Source organism: Xenopus laevis, chromosome 8S (genome assembly GCF_017654675.1).
Source record: "Xenopus laevis strain J_2021 chromosome 8S, Xenopus_laevis_v10.1, whole genome shotgun sequence".
Classification (NCBI taxonomy): domain Eukaryota; kingdom Metazoa; phylum Chordata; class Amphibia; order Anura; family Pipidae; genus Xenopus; species Xenopus laevis.
In genome coordinates this window covers 47,391,864-47,406,161 of record NC_054386.1, presented here as the reverse complement: position 1 = coordinate 47,406,161, position 14,298 = coordinate 47,391,864, and the positions used below count along the sequence as shown (strand labels likewise).

At 41.0% G+C, this 14,298-nt stretch overlaps 1 protein-coding gene across 2 annotated transcripts in view; it reads right to left on the bottom strand.

Annotated features, from left to right (window-relative positions):
• Positions 1-14,298, bottom strand: part of msn.S (moesin S homeolog) — a 67,255-nt gene that overhangs the window by 31,341 nt on the left and 21,616 nt on the right. The window contains exons 1-2 of one of the 2 annotated variants that reach the window (XM_041575066.1): positions 9,575-9,595; positions 1,031-1,114 (exon numbers count right to left, since the gene is read on the bottom strand). In XM_041575066.1, coding sequence (XP_041431000.1) covers positions 1,031-1,114; positions 9,575-9,580 — 90 coding nt within the window. In that variant the 5' untranslated portion in view covers positions 9,581-9,595. Of the gene's footprint in view, positions 1-1,030; positions 1,115-9,574; positions 9,596-14,298 lie in introns of those variants that run through there. The other variant, XM_018232910.2, reaches the window with a different exon arrangement.

Here is a 14,298-nt window from a genome sequence, read left to right as displayed (position 1 = left end):
GGGCATGGCTTGGTAGATCCGGTGTGTACTGACATGGATGGACGCAGAAGAAAATGAGAATTTCACTTACCTACTTGACTTAAATTCTCTTTCTTCTAGTCCCGACATGTCAGTACAGGTTTTCCCATCCCAAGTTATTTATTTTGGTTGCTGTACTGCTATGGCAAATGTATAACAGTGGTGAGGAGGAAGTCATGTGGTATTATAGGTTATGTTTATTCATATCATAAATACCATACAGAGGGAACACCCGCCCCCATGATACTTTTTCCAGATGTCCTCAGGATGGTCAGCAGTAAGGATATGCCTGGAACCTACATTTAAGTAATAGGTCAGATACAGAGAATGGATCATTGGATTGTAATGTGACCCAAAGCAATGAGGGCCCAATTCTTAGGGGATGCAAACAATAGGTCTCCTCTTACTGTAGCAAACCTGTAATAGATGCCAGACCACTGGAAAGGACTCTCTGTTTTAGCCTGGATCACAATTAGAATAGTGTCCAGTTTGCTTTGGTCCTGCTTAACAAGTGTTATTCCTAAAACCACACATGTAACTTGGAAACTGCTGTTTCAGTGCTGCTTATAAAGGGCAACGCATTACAGTAGTCGTGTGCATCATTAAAGGCGTAAAGAGTTGAAACACCTAAAGCAATGTCACTTGGAGAACCCGCATCCAGAGAGAACCAAGATGAGGGCATCAGCTATCAATATCTGAGTAAGGAACTAGAACATCTTGCTCACCTATAAACTTTCTCAATGGTCAGTGTTGCATTCTGGAATCAGAAAATACAGAAGGTTCTGTTGGTCTATGTTTGTTTGCCATTTCTGTCTTCCCCTATACTCTGGTCATCCTAATGAATCTACCTTATTTAACTCTCCCACAAACACAGGCCTGCTGCATGCGATTAATGGAACCCTACAAAATAAACCAACCACACCATCCAGTTAACTTGGCCAGCACAGAGTTGAGCTCATCACAACCTCTTTTTAAATTTTTTTTCAACCACAGCAAATCCAATTCCAGTTACCTGGTCAAAAAGTTGTTTTCCCGTGGTGTTGTGCTGGATAGCAAACTCCAGCTCAGCATCCATGGTGGTCACACGTACACTAATCTGAAAGGAACAAAAACACCTTTTAGTAGCTGCACAATACAGACTTACATATACACAACATCTTGCATTATTGACTGCATTTGGTCTTGCAAATGTATGCTTACTAAAAGGCACACAGATCCCAGATCCATGGTCCAAGCAGAACTCATTCCTGACCTATATACATGTGGATGATGAACATCAGAAAATTATTGTTCCATTTTGGAAATGATTGGGAGGCCCTATACAAAGACAACTTACCATACAATTAGTCTGATAATCACTGAGCTGCCTCAGCCTATGAAGGTTTTGGAGGTTTGTATAATTACAAGGAGAATTTGCCTGTCATGCAACAACCTTGCTTTGCTCTGATTTAGCTGCAGATATGTGCAGTCAGTGTAGCTTTGTCCATAGGTAACCTTTTTCTGAAGTACTTGTAGATGCCTTCAAAAAGGTCTGCATGCACTTTCCTGCTGTAGAAGGTTGAGTTTGGCAAACAATAAAAGTATCTACCTTATCAGTGGTCTTCCCATAGGAAGCAATCAAATCATTGAAATAAACTAAACGTCCCCTACAGGCGACAACCAGCCCATAGGCCTTCACAACCCACCTCTAAACACACACACCCGAAAAGTTCAATATACAGATCTACAGAAGAATGAGCAGTTGGAGCAGTCTACCTCTGTCACAACATCAGAGCATAAGTTAGTGAGCCCCCATGGTTTTAATTATTGCAACACTAAGGGATCTAAGCACAGACTGAAAGCACAGCATACAGAATAAAAATGGACATCAATCATAGAAGTGTGAATTGTTGAATGTATGGATAACTATTTCCATAGGGCGTAGGGATACACCGAATCCACTGTTTTGGATTTGGCCGAACCCCCGAATCCTTCACGAAAGATTCAGCTGAATACCGAACCGAATCCTAATTTGCATATGCAAATTAGGATTGAGAAGTGGAAAACATTTTTTACTTCTTTGTTTTGTTACAAAAAATCATGCAATTTCCCTCCCCGCCCCTAATTTACATATGCAAATTAGGATTCCTGTGTTCGGTGTATCCCTAATAGTGTGACATAAGAGTTACAAAAAGTACTGTGCCGAGACACAAAGGAGGTTCCTGACCTAAAGCGCTTACAAGCGTTAAATTTAACAGTGTTTAGCAATGATATTTATTAGATGGCAATAAACCAAGTATAAGAGTGAAGAGCATCAGTCATATACCACAACCCCTTCTGTGATGGACTATTTTTCTTCAGTACCTATACACAGCTACAGACCCAACAAGCTAGTGCAACAGCTGCTGGCAATCCTAGATGTAACATGTTTGAAAAGACTCAACCTGTATTTGTTAACATGCCAATCTTCTCTTTATTTCATTTTCATTTTATTCCAATGATCCAGATTTTTAAAGGGAATCTGTCGTCATTTTAAACTTTTTTTTTTTTTTGCATTTTTATAAAAAAACACATATCCATAAACACTGTCTGGCAAATAAAATGTTAATCCACAAATCCATACATAAGTTATTTTAGTTTGTATTTTGTCATGGGGGCTTCCATTTCTGCTCATTACACATTCATCCTGTGCTGCTCTAACAGCAGGCACAGCATTACCTGTGTGCTTGGAGGCAGCCACTCTGTAATGAAAAGCCAGGTCGCACTACGACATGAGAATCTAGCTGTACACTCCCCCTCCCCTCTCTGCCCATGCGTGTGATGTTTGGAGGAGAGAGGTCACATGGTTTGCAGGGAAGCAATTACTTTCACTTTCCTAAGTCCTGCTCTACAGCAGCACTAGCAGCCCCTCCTCCCACAGACACTATCAAAGCTCCTGCTGTTCTGTAAGTTTGTTCTCTGCATTCCTTTGGAGGGGGGAACTTTCTCTCCTTGCTGCCTTCCTAGTTTGTTTTACTGGTTACTAGATGAGGTAAAGGAGCTGTGAGTTCCCTCTGCTATCCACCTCACACAGACCTTGTTCCTTTCCTGCCTGCAATACTTCTTTTTACATTAACTACTTACTGCCTCCTTTCTCCTGAGCTATTTTAACCCTTCCTAGACTTCCTCTTAATTTTTCCTGGTTTTCAAGTATGTCCTCCTTATTTTATCCTTTTTCTATTCCCTGTCATCAGTCCTGGGAGTGAACTCCTGTGTTTCTGCCATTCATTTTTGTGTAAACAAATATAAATAAACTATCTATATAAAATATTTTTATAGTGCCCAAAATGAATTGTGTGTGTATATATATATATATATATATATATATATATATATATATATATATATATATATATATATATATATATATATATATTTATTTATTTTTGAAACGTAAGTGGGGGCAGTGATCACAGGACTATATTATTATTTATATGTTTGTATGCAGGATTTCAGTCCTTCTGAAGTGGTGTCAGTGGGAGCTTATCTTGATTCCTGCCTATTGTTCAATTGACAGGCTCAGCAGACAAGGCTCTATTTACATTACAGCAGCTTGTAGGAGGGAGGGGTAATGACATCACTCCAACTTGCAGTGCAGCAGTAAAGTGTGACTGAAGTTTCGCAGAGGACAAATCACATGACCTGAGGGCAGCTGGGAAATGTCAAAATGTCTAGCCCCATAGCAAATTTTAAAATTAGATATAAAAAAATCCATTTCTTGTTTTGAAAAACGGATTTCAATGCAGGATTCTGCTGTAGTAGCACTATTAACTGATACATTTTGTAAAAAACATGTTTTTCCACGACAGTATCCCTTTAAAAACAATTTCCTTTTTTCTCAGTAATAACAAAACAGTACCTTGTGCTTGATCTCAACTGAGATATAATTAATCCTTATTGGTATAGGTTTACCAAATTACCAAATTACGGAAAGATCTGCTATCTGGAAAACCCCAGGTACCGAGCATTCTGAATAACAGGTCCCATACCTGTATTTTCATGGATTACCTCAAGCCTCAGACAAAAAGTATCTCCATGAATTCTCCAAGTGCTGCCACTTGAGACAGTGATACCATGAAGTGGTTCTGGGAACTGAGCTGTCAATATAGGGCCATGGAAGCCATAGGCTGCGACATTATTGGTGTCACTTTGCTTTACCCAGCAGGAAACATCATGCAGAGCTTCTATCATGAATATAGATAATGCTTGTTATATAAAATACCATGGCTGAAGATAGGAAAACAAAACTTTATTTGGAGTTAGAATCATTCTCCCTACACATTTCCTGGTCTCCTGTTGTAAGGCTTCTGTAAATTTAGCAACACAACTAGACCATAGCTGGATCTTTTCTATATAAGCCCACACATTCACAGAAAAGTAAGCAGATTTAGCATACCATATCTGTCTGTCAGCAAAGGCGGCCCAGCAGAATAGCTCATGTGCCCATGTGACTATGGTCATTTTGCCCAAGACCAGTTATTTGCGGTTAAACATATACATTACTGTAATTTGGGGAAAGCTAAACAGTCTAATCAGCTCAGTTCTTCTGCATGTTGTTTAACTATAAATCCCAGCACTCCTTACATGTCTGTCTGGTTGGCATGCTGTAGCTTAATATCCATATGACTGCAGGTTGCCAGAGCCTGGCCCTCTGGGGGTAGAACTCAAAAGGGGTAATGTAATAAAAGGTACTAAAGCTAGCCACAGACGTGCAGATTTTATCCTTGTATCCAACGAACAATCGCATGTCCCAACCATCCAACCTGTCACTAACCATTCTGATTAGATAAAGAAGTAAAAGAAAAAAATCAGAAAACGTTCTGGCCTTGACAGCAAAAATTCTAGTGCCAGTCACCCATTGATATCGTCAGATAGGCAATATATGCAGAGAAATTATCCTTAGCTCACAAAAATCTTACCTGTCTGATCGATTAAACGACCGATCGCCATGGTATGAAAAATGTTGGGACAATCCAACAAGGTCTGAAAATTGTACAAACCTTCAATTCATACCACTATATCTTTGTGTCTACGTTGCCCAGGAGCAGCAGCCCACAGCAACCAATCAGCAGGTAGCATTTACTGATCACCCGTTGAAAAACACTGTCGGTTGCTATAGGTTACTGCTACTGCCTTTTATTACATATGGGGGTAGCTATTCTACCCCAGAGAACCTGTGCCTGGAACTTTAATGTCAGACCAATGGTAAAACAGAATGAGTTTATTGCCTCGGCACTGTGTGAATAGAGTGGGGATAAGGGGCATGAGTGAGTCAGAGCAGTGTCATCCAATCTCTCAGCCTATCACTGTAAAGGTTATTCTGTAACAGGGATTCTACCCAATAACCCAAGGAAATGGTGAAAAGATTAACTCTATAGGGCCTGTATCCCTATAGGGCCCTACATATATAAATGCACACTAATGGTACATTAGTTACAATAATCAAACAATATAGCAGATACACCCTAGCACCCACATAGCATGATGCATATATCAGTGCATTTAACCAGGTTTATTTCTTCTTATTTACCAGAAGACCCTACTGTGTATGATCTGTTACAGTACCCCCTGCCTGCAATTACTGAGGAAGCAAGCATCCAAAAGTTACTCAACTAATTATTAGAAAACAGTCGTTTACGCCCAAGTGTGTGAGGGAGAGCTGTGTGTTTCACTGGCAGCCACATTTGCACTGGAGTTGTGTGGTTCAGGCACAATGTGTTTCACTTTCCCTCCCCCACCGTCTCTAGCACCTGCACACACTCACACAGGCAGCTCTCAGACTGGTACAGTTATCAGTACGGAACATTCCTGAGGCCTCTCCTGTGTGGTACTTTATTGCTTGCACACCCACAGTGTGGCACACATGCTATGCACTGCTCTTAGGGACTACAGGAATAGTTTGAGCTACTGTTTAACATGTGAGCACTGTACTAGTCTAGTCAGTATAAGCTGCCCCAAAGCCTCAATGGTCCAGGCTGAGGGCTGCAAAATATGGTGGTGTTGTAGTAACATACCTTAGAACTTCTACATTCCCATTCCAAAAGTAACTCATGAACCATCCCATTCACTCTCCATGTCCACTCAGAAGGCCTGACTAAAAAAGTGGGTATTTAGTCAATTTGTCCACCCACATGCTAGATCAAATCTGGTTGATCTGATTGACCGTTTGGCCACTGGGCGAACAACCAGACTGTAACATGGGCCAATGGAATCATGAGCTACAACCACTACATTCCAAAAGTTACTCAGACTGTCTCACCCACTGCCCTGTGTACCCATTGCTAATCCAGGGACTGGTCTGACTTCCATCTTGCAGTCAGGAAGGAAATTCGTACCCCCTGACAAATTGTATCGCTTTATATGGAAATTCACAAGGCCTGACATAAAGCTGGCCAGATTCTATGGTCAAACGAACTTATTATAACATCGGGCATACCAGCTGACTGAGCAAGGACTGCAGCAACTAGCTGATTTGGTCCCCAATCTGACAAGAAAATCAAACTTGCTGGCTTGGTAGCTTGCCGATTTTCTGCCTATGTTGGTCAGGTGAGCCAGTCAGAGGCCAGATAAACTGCTTAATTTGTCTAAAGGGCCACAATCACAGATTAAATCTGTCCATGTATGACTACCTAATATGTGCAAACTAAAGGCAGCCATACACCAGAAGATCCACTCAACTGGTAAGGTCCCCAAACAAATAGTTACCGGATTTGTCTACCCATAGATCAAATTTGTTGGATTCTATGGGCCAACAATCACATTGCAATTGGGGACAATGCAATTGGGACCAGTTGGGCAAGGACCACATTAGATTTCCAAAACTGACCGATATTGGTGGGGCAGGCAGCCCGTTTGCCCCTACAAGCTATTATGCAATAGACTCAGCAAAGAGGGACCAACCTGGCAGAGAGTATATGCCCATGTATGGCCAGCCTGATACATTTTCCCAGCATCAATTTATTAAATAACAAATAAAACCCTCCAGGAATATTCTGATTTATTTTGTAAATGCAGACAAGAACTTCTAAATGTTTTTGTTGGTGGAGAAAAGTAACATAAAGGAGCCTGTCGTTATTCTGATAAAATCTCTTTACAGTGCAGTACTAGTTGTTGAAGATGAATTTGTTCCAAAAAGAAAGGAACTGCAAAGAAGAGATAACAAGGTCGCACATCCTTATTAATAATATAATTAGATTGTGTGTGTAACTTGGAAACCATGAAAGGAATAATTAATGCCTTAAAGAATGTTTTTGATGAGTGAAAGTAAATTCATTCAAAATAAATTCATTGTGTCCACACTTTGATGTGTTGTCATTATTATATCTTGTGATAAACAATAAAGAGTTAATAGTGCAAGGGGTGCTAATTACGTAAGCAACAGTTCGCATTCCACTAGTCTGTAGAAGAAGGAATCACTCAATAAAACATAACATTTAATAGTTCATTTAAAATCAAAAGAGGGATTTAATGAAATATAAAAACACTTAAAAATATGATGTATCCTGATCTGGTTTCACAGTTGTGAAAAGAGGGACAAAAAATGTGCCGTGTGTAGTGTGGCAAAAATTTTTTTTAGGCCACACCCATTTTTGTGACCATACCCCTTGATGACCATGTTCATTTTAGACATTGTAAATAAGCCATATCACTTTAAATGGGCAGGGGGAGCTGTATAGCAGTCCACACTAAGGGAATGTGGAAAGTCAAAGTGCAACTGGCTTCCAGGTTATTGGACTACAACCAACTCCCAGCACCATCACCCGGAGAGCTACAGCCTTGGCCCTGGGCTAGTGGGGAGAGAGAAGAGGAAAGAACCTGTGCCTGGAACTTTAATGTCAGACCAATGGTAAAACAGAATGAGTTTATTGCCTCGGCACTGTGTGAATAGAGTGGGGATAAGGGGCATGAGTGTGGACACAGCTGGCATCACGCACACAACAGCAAATGTACCAATCACTCACACACACACAGTAACACACACACAGTAACACACACCCACACAAAGTAACACACACAAAGTAACACAATAACACACACACAAATTACTCACACACTCAAGCTGAAACTGACAGAAAGTTAGCTCTCCCTTGCCCTGCTGCACCTGCACGGCATTCTCCTTCCTAAATCAACCCCTCGCCCAAGAAAGAAGCAGTTGGCAGCAGCACCAGTGAGATGAGTCTGACGCCATGTTTCAGCCCCCCCCCGCACTACACTAACTCCAGTCTCCAGCCTGGGGAGAGGGTGGAGTTTAGGACTGAAAGAGCCCTTTCCGGCACACCTCTGCTCTCAGACAAGGATGGTTCCGCCCCTCATGATGTGGTTAGAAACTTTTTTTTTTTTTTTCTTCTGTCTGTTCACAATGCCGGGACTCTCCCGCTGAAAACAGGACAATTGGGATGTATGTTAAAGCAACACCAAAAGTTTGGACATGAACACAGTAGGTTAAATAACCAAAGGGAGGACAGACCCAGTGTACTGTACCTTGCAGTATTATACAGACATATATGTTTCCAATACGGTGTGCATAGAATAACTGTCGCTTTGTCCTCGCAGAGGCACCTAAGTAAGTGTGGCCTATTCGCTATCGCTAGTGCAAATGCAACACCAAAATTTGGAAAGGGGCAAAGCCCAAAATTAAGTCTGTGCGAGTGCTGGTAACAACATCACCAGTCTGTCCAACGCTACCTTCGTTATTAGAGGGAAACTGCTGCCACCATTCAGCCCACCCTCCAGAGTGCCTCCTCCCCACCCTTAGACCGCTCGATAGAGCAACCGCCTGACGTATATTTCGCCTGTATAGGCTTTCTCAAAGGAAAAATGGCGCCCAAGTCTCGCGATATTTACATCCTCTCGGTTGCACCCATTGGTTGTCAGTAGTCATGTGATCATTAGGTAATAACTGAAATTCCACTGTGCATCCACTGGATCAGAGTATCATGCACGAAAAACAATAGTATTACCAATCCAAAATTATACATTTATTTGTGTGTTTATTTTATAATGTCTTGTAGTACCAGAAAAGTTAATCAACGCATAATACTAAACTAGTTGATCTGTTATTATGTATTTAGCATATAGAGAGATGTGTTAATTCATACAGATGAGGGGGATAACTTGTAAAATTCTAGCAGATTATATCTAAGCAGATATTGTAAAAGGCGCCAAATGTTTTATCCAAATGTTTAAAAAAGTATTTCCTTTTTCTCTGTAATGATGAAACAGTACCTTGATCCCAACTATAAGATATAATTAATCCTTATTGGAGGCAAAACCATTCTAGTGGGTTTATTTAATATTTAAATTATTTTAGATTTAAAGGTATTAAGATCCACATTATGGAAAGATCCCTTATCTGGATAACAGGTCCCAAGTACCCCAGACCCCAAGACCTGTAAGTACATGTTCTTTTATTCTTTGGGACCTGGATGTTGGGACAAGGAGAATTACTCCCATACATGACAAACATCGAGAAACATTTATATCAGTTGCAATAAAGAGTGCCTAAAAAATAATTTCTATATTACAGGGTTTTACTTACAGACATCAGGTATTTTCTGGAAAGAGCAGAAGACCAAGAGAATTGCGACTCCCTACACCAACCTCTCGTTGTAACAGAGCCAGAGTTCCAGGTCACATGAAAGTGCTTGCAATTTTTGAAGGGATTACAAATTTAACTAACCTCCCCCCCCCCAATGCTGAAGCATTAAAAGGCCTTTTCAAACAAAACGAGCAGCACAAGCAAAATGCCTGACTGAAGCTCACTCTGTGATGGGTGGACTTTATAGAACATTAGAAGCTTGTTAGGTAGAGCAACCTATGTTTATTAAACTGTATCCGGCCAACAGCATTTTCTAAAAATGCATGTCCTCAATTATGGGCAAGTGGTATTACATTATGTAGCCACTGACCTGTGGAGAAGCAGACTTTGGTATCTGGCAGGAGAAACACCACCTGCCTAAAATCTTAACGGCAACTTTAACAATTGGTGGAGAAGGAATAAAAAGGTCCGGGAACCTACTATCTACCTAGGTCCGGGAGATCCAGATACCAGAAAATAACACTTTTTTTTATATCCATCATAACATTATCTTTGAATGCTATTTATAATTTTGCCATAAAAGTATTTGCCTGATGTTTTTACGTAACCTTTCTTACCCCCATGTTCCTCTATGAGGGGGCTGCCATATTTGTGCAGCAGTAGGTGGTTAGCATTAGAAACACCAACTGACCGACTGAGAAGGGACTGTTAGGTTGGCAAAACAGTCAGGTTTAGGAACTTCAAGTAACAATTACTTACATAGCTGCCCTATCAGCAAAAAACGATCAACGTGACCTATATTTAACTAAATGTAGATTAATATTTTAAAAAGAAATTTTTTAGTGTCAGTATCACTTTATGGTTGAGCTAGGGAGCCTGGTTCCAGTAAGAACAACACTACTCATCACTACAATAGTATTCTTTCATATTTTGTGTTTGGGAAAGATTACTTCCAGTTTCAACACAATAATTCCCAGTGCTAATGAAGCAATTTTGCCAAGATTGAGTTGGAAGAACAAAGCCCAGATCTCTCAACCCAGCTAAACATCTTTGGAATCAACTACGGCTCAGACTGGGTGCCAGGCCCAATTGCCAACAACTCTAATGTCCTCTAGGCTAAACGGAAGACTCATCCAACACATAGGAAAAACCCTGACAGCCATAATAAGAGTACCAATTTCACATTAATACACTGGCCTTTAAAAGATTTTTGACAGGCAGGCACCTGAACACTTTTGGTTATATAGCATAGTATGATTAGTATGGTATGGTATGCTATAGGTTAAAAAAAAAATAAATTAACATTATACCCAAAAGAGAATAAGAAAATTTAAAAAATGTGCATACCTTTCCACTGCCAGCTACAGTGACTTTCCCAAAACCTTAGTGATATGCCACATGAATCGAGACATTCTCTCTGGAGCCAGAGACCATAACCATAGAACCATTTTCAGTGGACTGGTGGATTGTTGATTGGGCAAGTTTAAAATTGTCATCTTCTGATATCCCATTTGAGCCAGTACATGGTGTATCCACAGGCCAACTCAATCTGATTCCAAACAGAATCAGGCCAGGCCACCCAGAACAACTGTTTCTATACAGCATTTTCTATGGAGCAAATTACTAGCAATGGTCAAAGTGAAGTCTGCACAAAATTGCGTTTAACTAATACTGCTCAAGTGGTACTAATAATCCTGTCTTCTAGATATCACTGGCACCTACATGATATGTTCCCATATTGGGCACAAAGTCCTTCTGTTAATCTAGCCACATACATATGGTTGGAAATTGCTTAAAAAAGTAAATTCTGAGCAATTGGAAACTTGAAGGTCAATGTAACTCATGGATTGTCCAAAAATCCACTTCTTACTGCAGCCATGGTAATCACTGTTTGACACACACACACACATTAATTGTGCCAGCAGCTGCATTTTCAGGCCGCGGTAACACAGTGTGATACTCTCAGCAATAATGATAAACCATAATGGGAAGTAGTTCACAGCTACTTTCCCAACTGCATTATGTTACATTGTAATGGCAGAGATCTACTGGTGGCAGCTTGCTCTGCTTTCAGGTCAATGGAAAATGAAGTGTAGCAGATTAATGACACTTATTACCACTACAAGAAGCAGCAGACAAAATGCTCATAGTAATAATGGTTCATTGGTATAAGCCATAATGAATATGCCACAAGGAGCATTTGTGCCATGATTGTTTTGTATTTAGGTGTATGTAAATATGCATATTTTGCACAAAAAAATTGTTTCCCAGCCATGGATAGTAAAACTGACAAAACAAATGTTGCCCTTTGACCTTGCAGAGTAAAGTAACAGGATAAAGTCTGCTATAGTGCAGAGTCACCTCAAGCTGGGCCTATTACAGGAAACCAGCCACATCCTCCAGCAGCAGAGCTCAGCATCACTGCACGTGGTACAGGGGGAGGCGAGCTGGGGGGGATGCCGTGTGGGTGATAAAAGCAACAAGCACGCAATTTGATAGTAACCCAGCCCGCCAAGCACAACAAGAACTGACACTGAAGGTGAATAAAGCTAGGAAGGGCTTAGTGCATTGCTAGTAACAGAGCAGCTCTCACTCCACTACATACTCACAATGCAATAAGTTTAGAGTCCAACTACAGTTTAGGCTGGGTCTTGCAGATCATTTTCTTGACTTTTCTCAAATCAGCTTCTCAGCCTGCCTTCCACCCACCCCTGTATAGAATCACTTTTGCTGGTAAAGCATTTGCTTGTTAAAATGTGGGTCAGAATCTAACCAGTTGAAAATACACAGGACTATCGTGAGCCAAGTGTCTCCTTACTGCCCCCACAGGCACTAGCTACTAAAATTAAATAATAGATTTGCTCTAAAATATATTGATCAGGATCTATCAATAGAAGGATTCAGGTCATGAGTGAGGGGGACAAGAACTGCATGACCTGTCAACAACTCCTTATTAAATAGGTCTCCAGCCTCTAGCTGCTGCTAGACTCCCAGCATTGAGGGCTAAGAGGGGAATACAGGAGTTGTGATTAAATACCTCAAAAAACTGAGGTTTTTATTCCAAAGAATGAGGTTCCACATGGATCTCCACCACAGAGGACATCAAAATTATATATCCATAGTTTTTACAAATAATGTAAATTTAATGTTGACAAATAATGTGAGGGTATATTTAACAGCCATGTGTTGTGTGGGTCCAGCGGCAGAACTCCCTCTGTGTGATATCACAAATTAGGGTTTGGGTGATCCAGAGAGAAGTGGGTTCCATAGGGGTGGGTCACAGTTCTTGTGACCCACACATCACTCACTTTGACCTCTCCACTATTTGGCACAGGTCTGGCCAGAAAAGCCTGGAAATGGCATACTGCAGAGTAGGGATGTAGCGAACTGCCGTTTATGTGTTCGCGAACGCCGTTCGCGAACACCGGCCGCGAACACCGGCAAAAAATGCGAACAGTTCGCGAACTGTTCGCGAACTTCGAACATCCGAAAATCGTTCGATTCGAACGATCGAAGGATTTTAATCGTTCGATCGAACGATTTTCGTTCGAATCGAACGATCGAAGCTATTCGATCGAATGATTTCATTCAATCCAATGGCTTCGATCGTTCGGTTCGAACGAAAATCCTTCGATTTAGCGATCGAATGGTCGAATGGTAGAACGATTTTTGACGCGAACGCCTATTGGCGAACGTCGCGCGACGTTCGCGAACATTCGGCGGACGCGAACAGTCGAAGTTCGCGCGAACTAGTTCGCCGGCGAACAGTTCGCTACATCCCTACTGCAGAGGAACTGAAATTGGTTTAAGCTTCACAAAGCAGAACCAGGGGCAATTCCCACGCAGTTAAAGTGGACAATTCAGCAAAAGTATTTATAACCCAAACTTCAGTCACCACAGTCACCAAATGTGCCTTTTCCTGCAACACAAGGCAGTCTTCTGCAGATCTGATATCTTATTCTGCCCAAATTATACATATCTTAACTGTATTACATTGTCCTGTGATACATAAAGTTCTGTCTTGCATAAAAAAGGGCATTAACTCAAGGGATGAAAACATAATTATGCCTCTTTATAGGTCCCTGGTGAGGCCTCATCTGGAGTATGCAGTTCAGTTTTGGACTCCAGTCCTTAAGAGGGATATAAATGAGCTGGAGAGAGTGCAGAGACGTGCAACTAAATTGGTTAGAGGGACGGAAGACTTAAATTATGAGGGTAGACTGTCAAGGTTGGGGTTGTTTTCTCTGGAAAAAAGGCGCTTGCGAGGGGACATGATTACACTTTACAAGTACATTAGAGGACATTATAGACAAATGGCAGGGGACCTTTTTACCCATAAAGTGGATCACCGTACCAGAGGCCACCCCTTTAGACTAGAAGAAAAGAACTTTCATTTGAAGCAACGTAGAGGGTTCTTCACAGTCAGGACAGTGAGGTTGTGGAATGCACTGCCGGGTGATGTTGTGATGGCTGATTCAGTTAATGCCTTTAAGAAAGGCTTGGATGATTTTTTGGACAGACATAATATTGTGATACTAAACTCTATAGTTAGTATAGGTATGGGTATATAGAATTTTAATTAAAAGTAGGGAGGGGTGTGTGTATGGATGCTGGGTTTTCATTTGGAGGGGTTGAACTTGATGGACTTGGTCTTTTTTCAACCCAATTTAACTATGTAACATAATGTCACTCTTGGGTATAGAATCCGTTATCCAGAAAGCTCA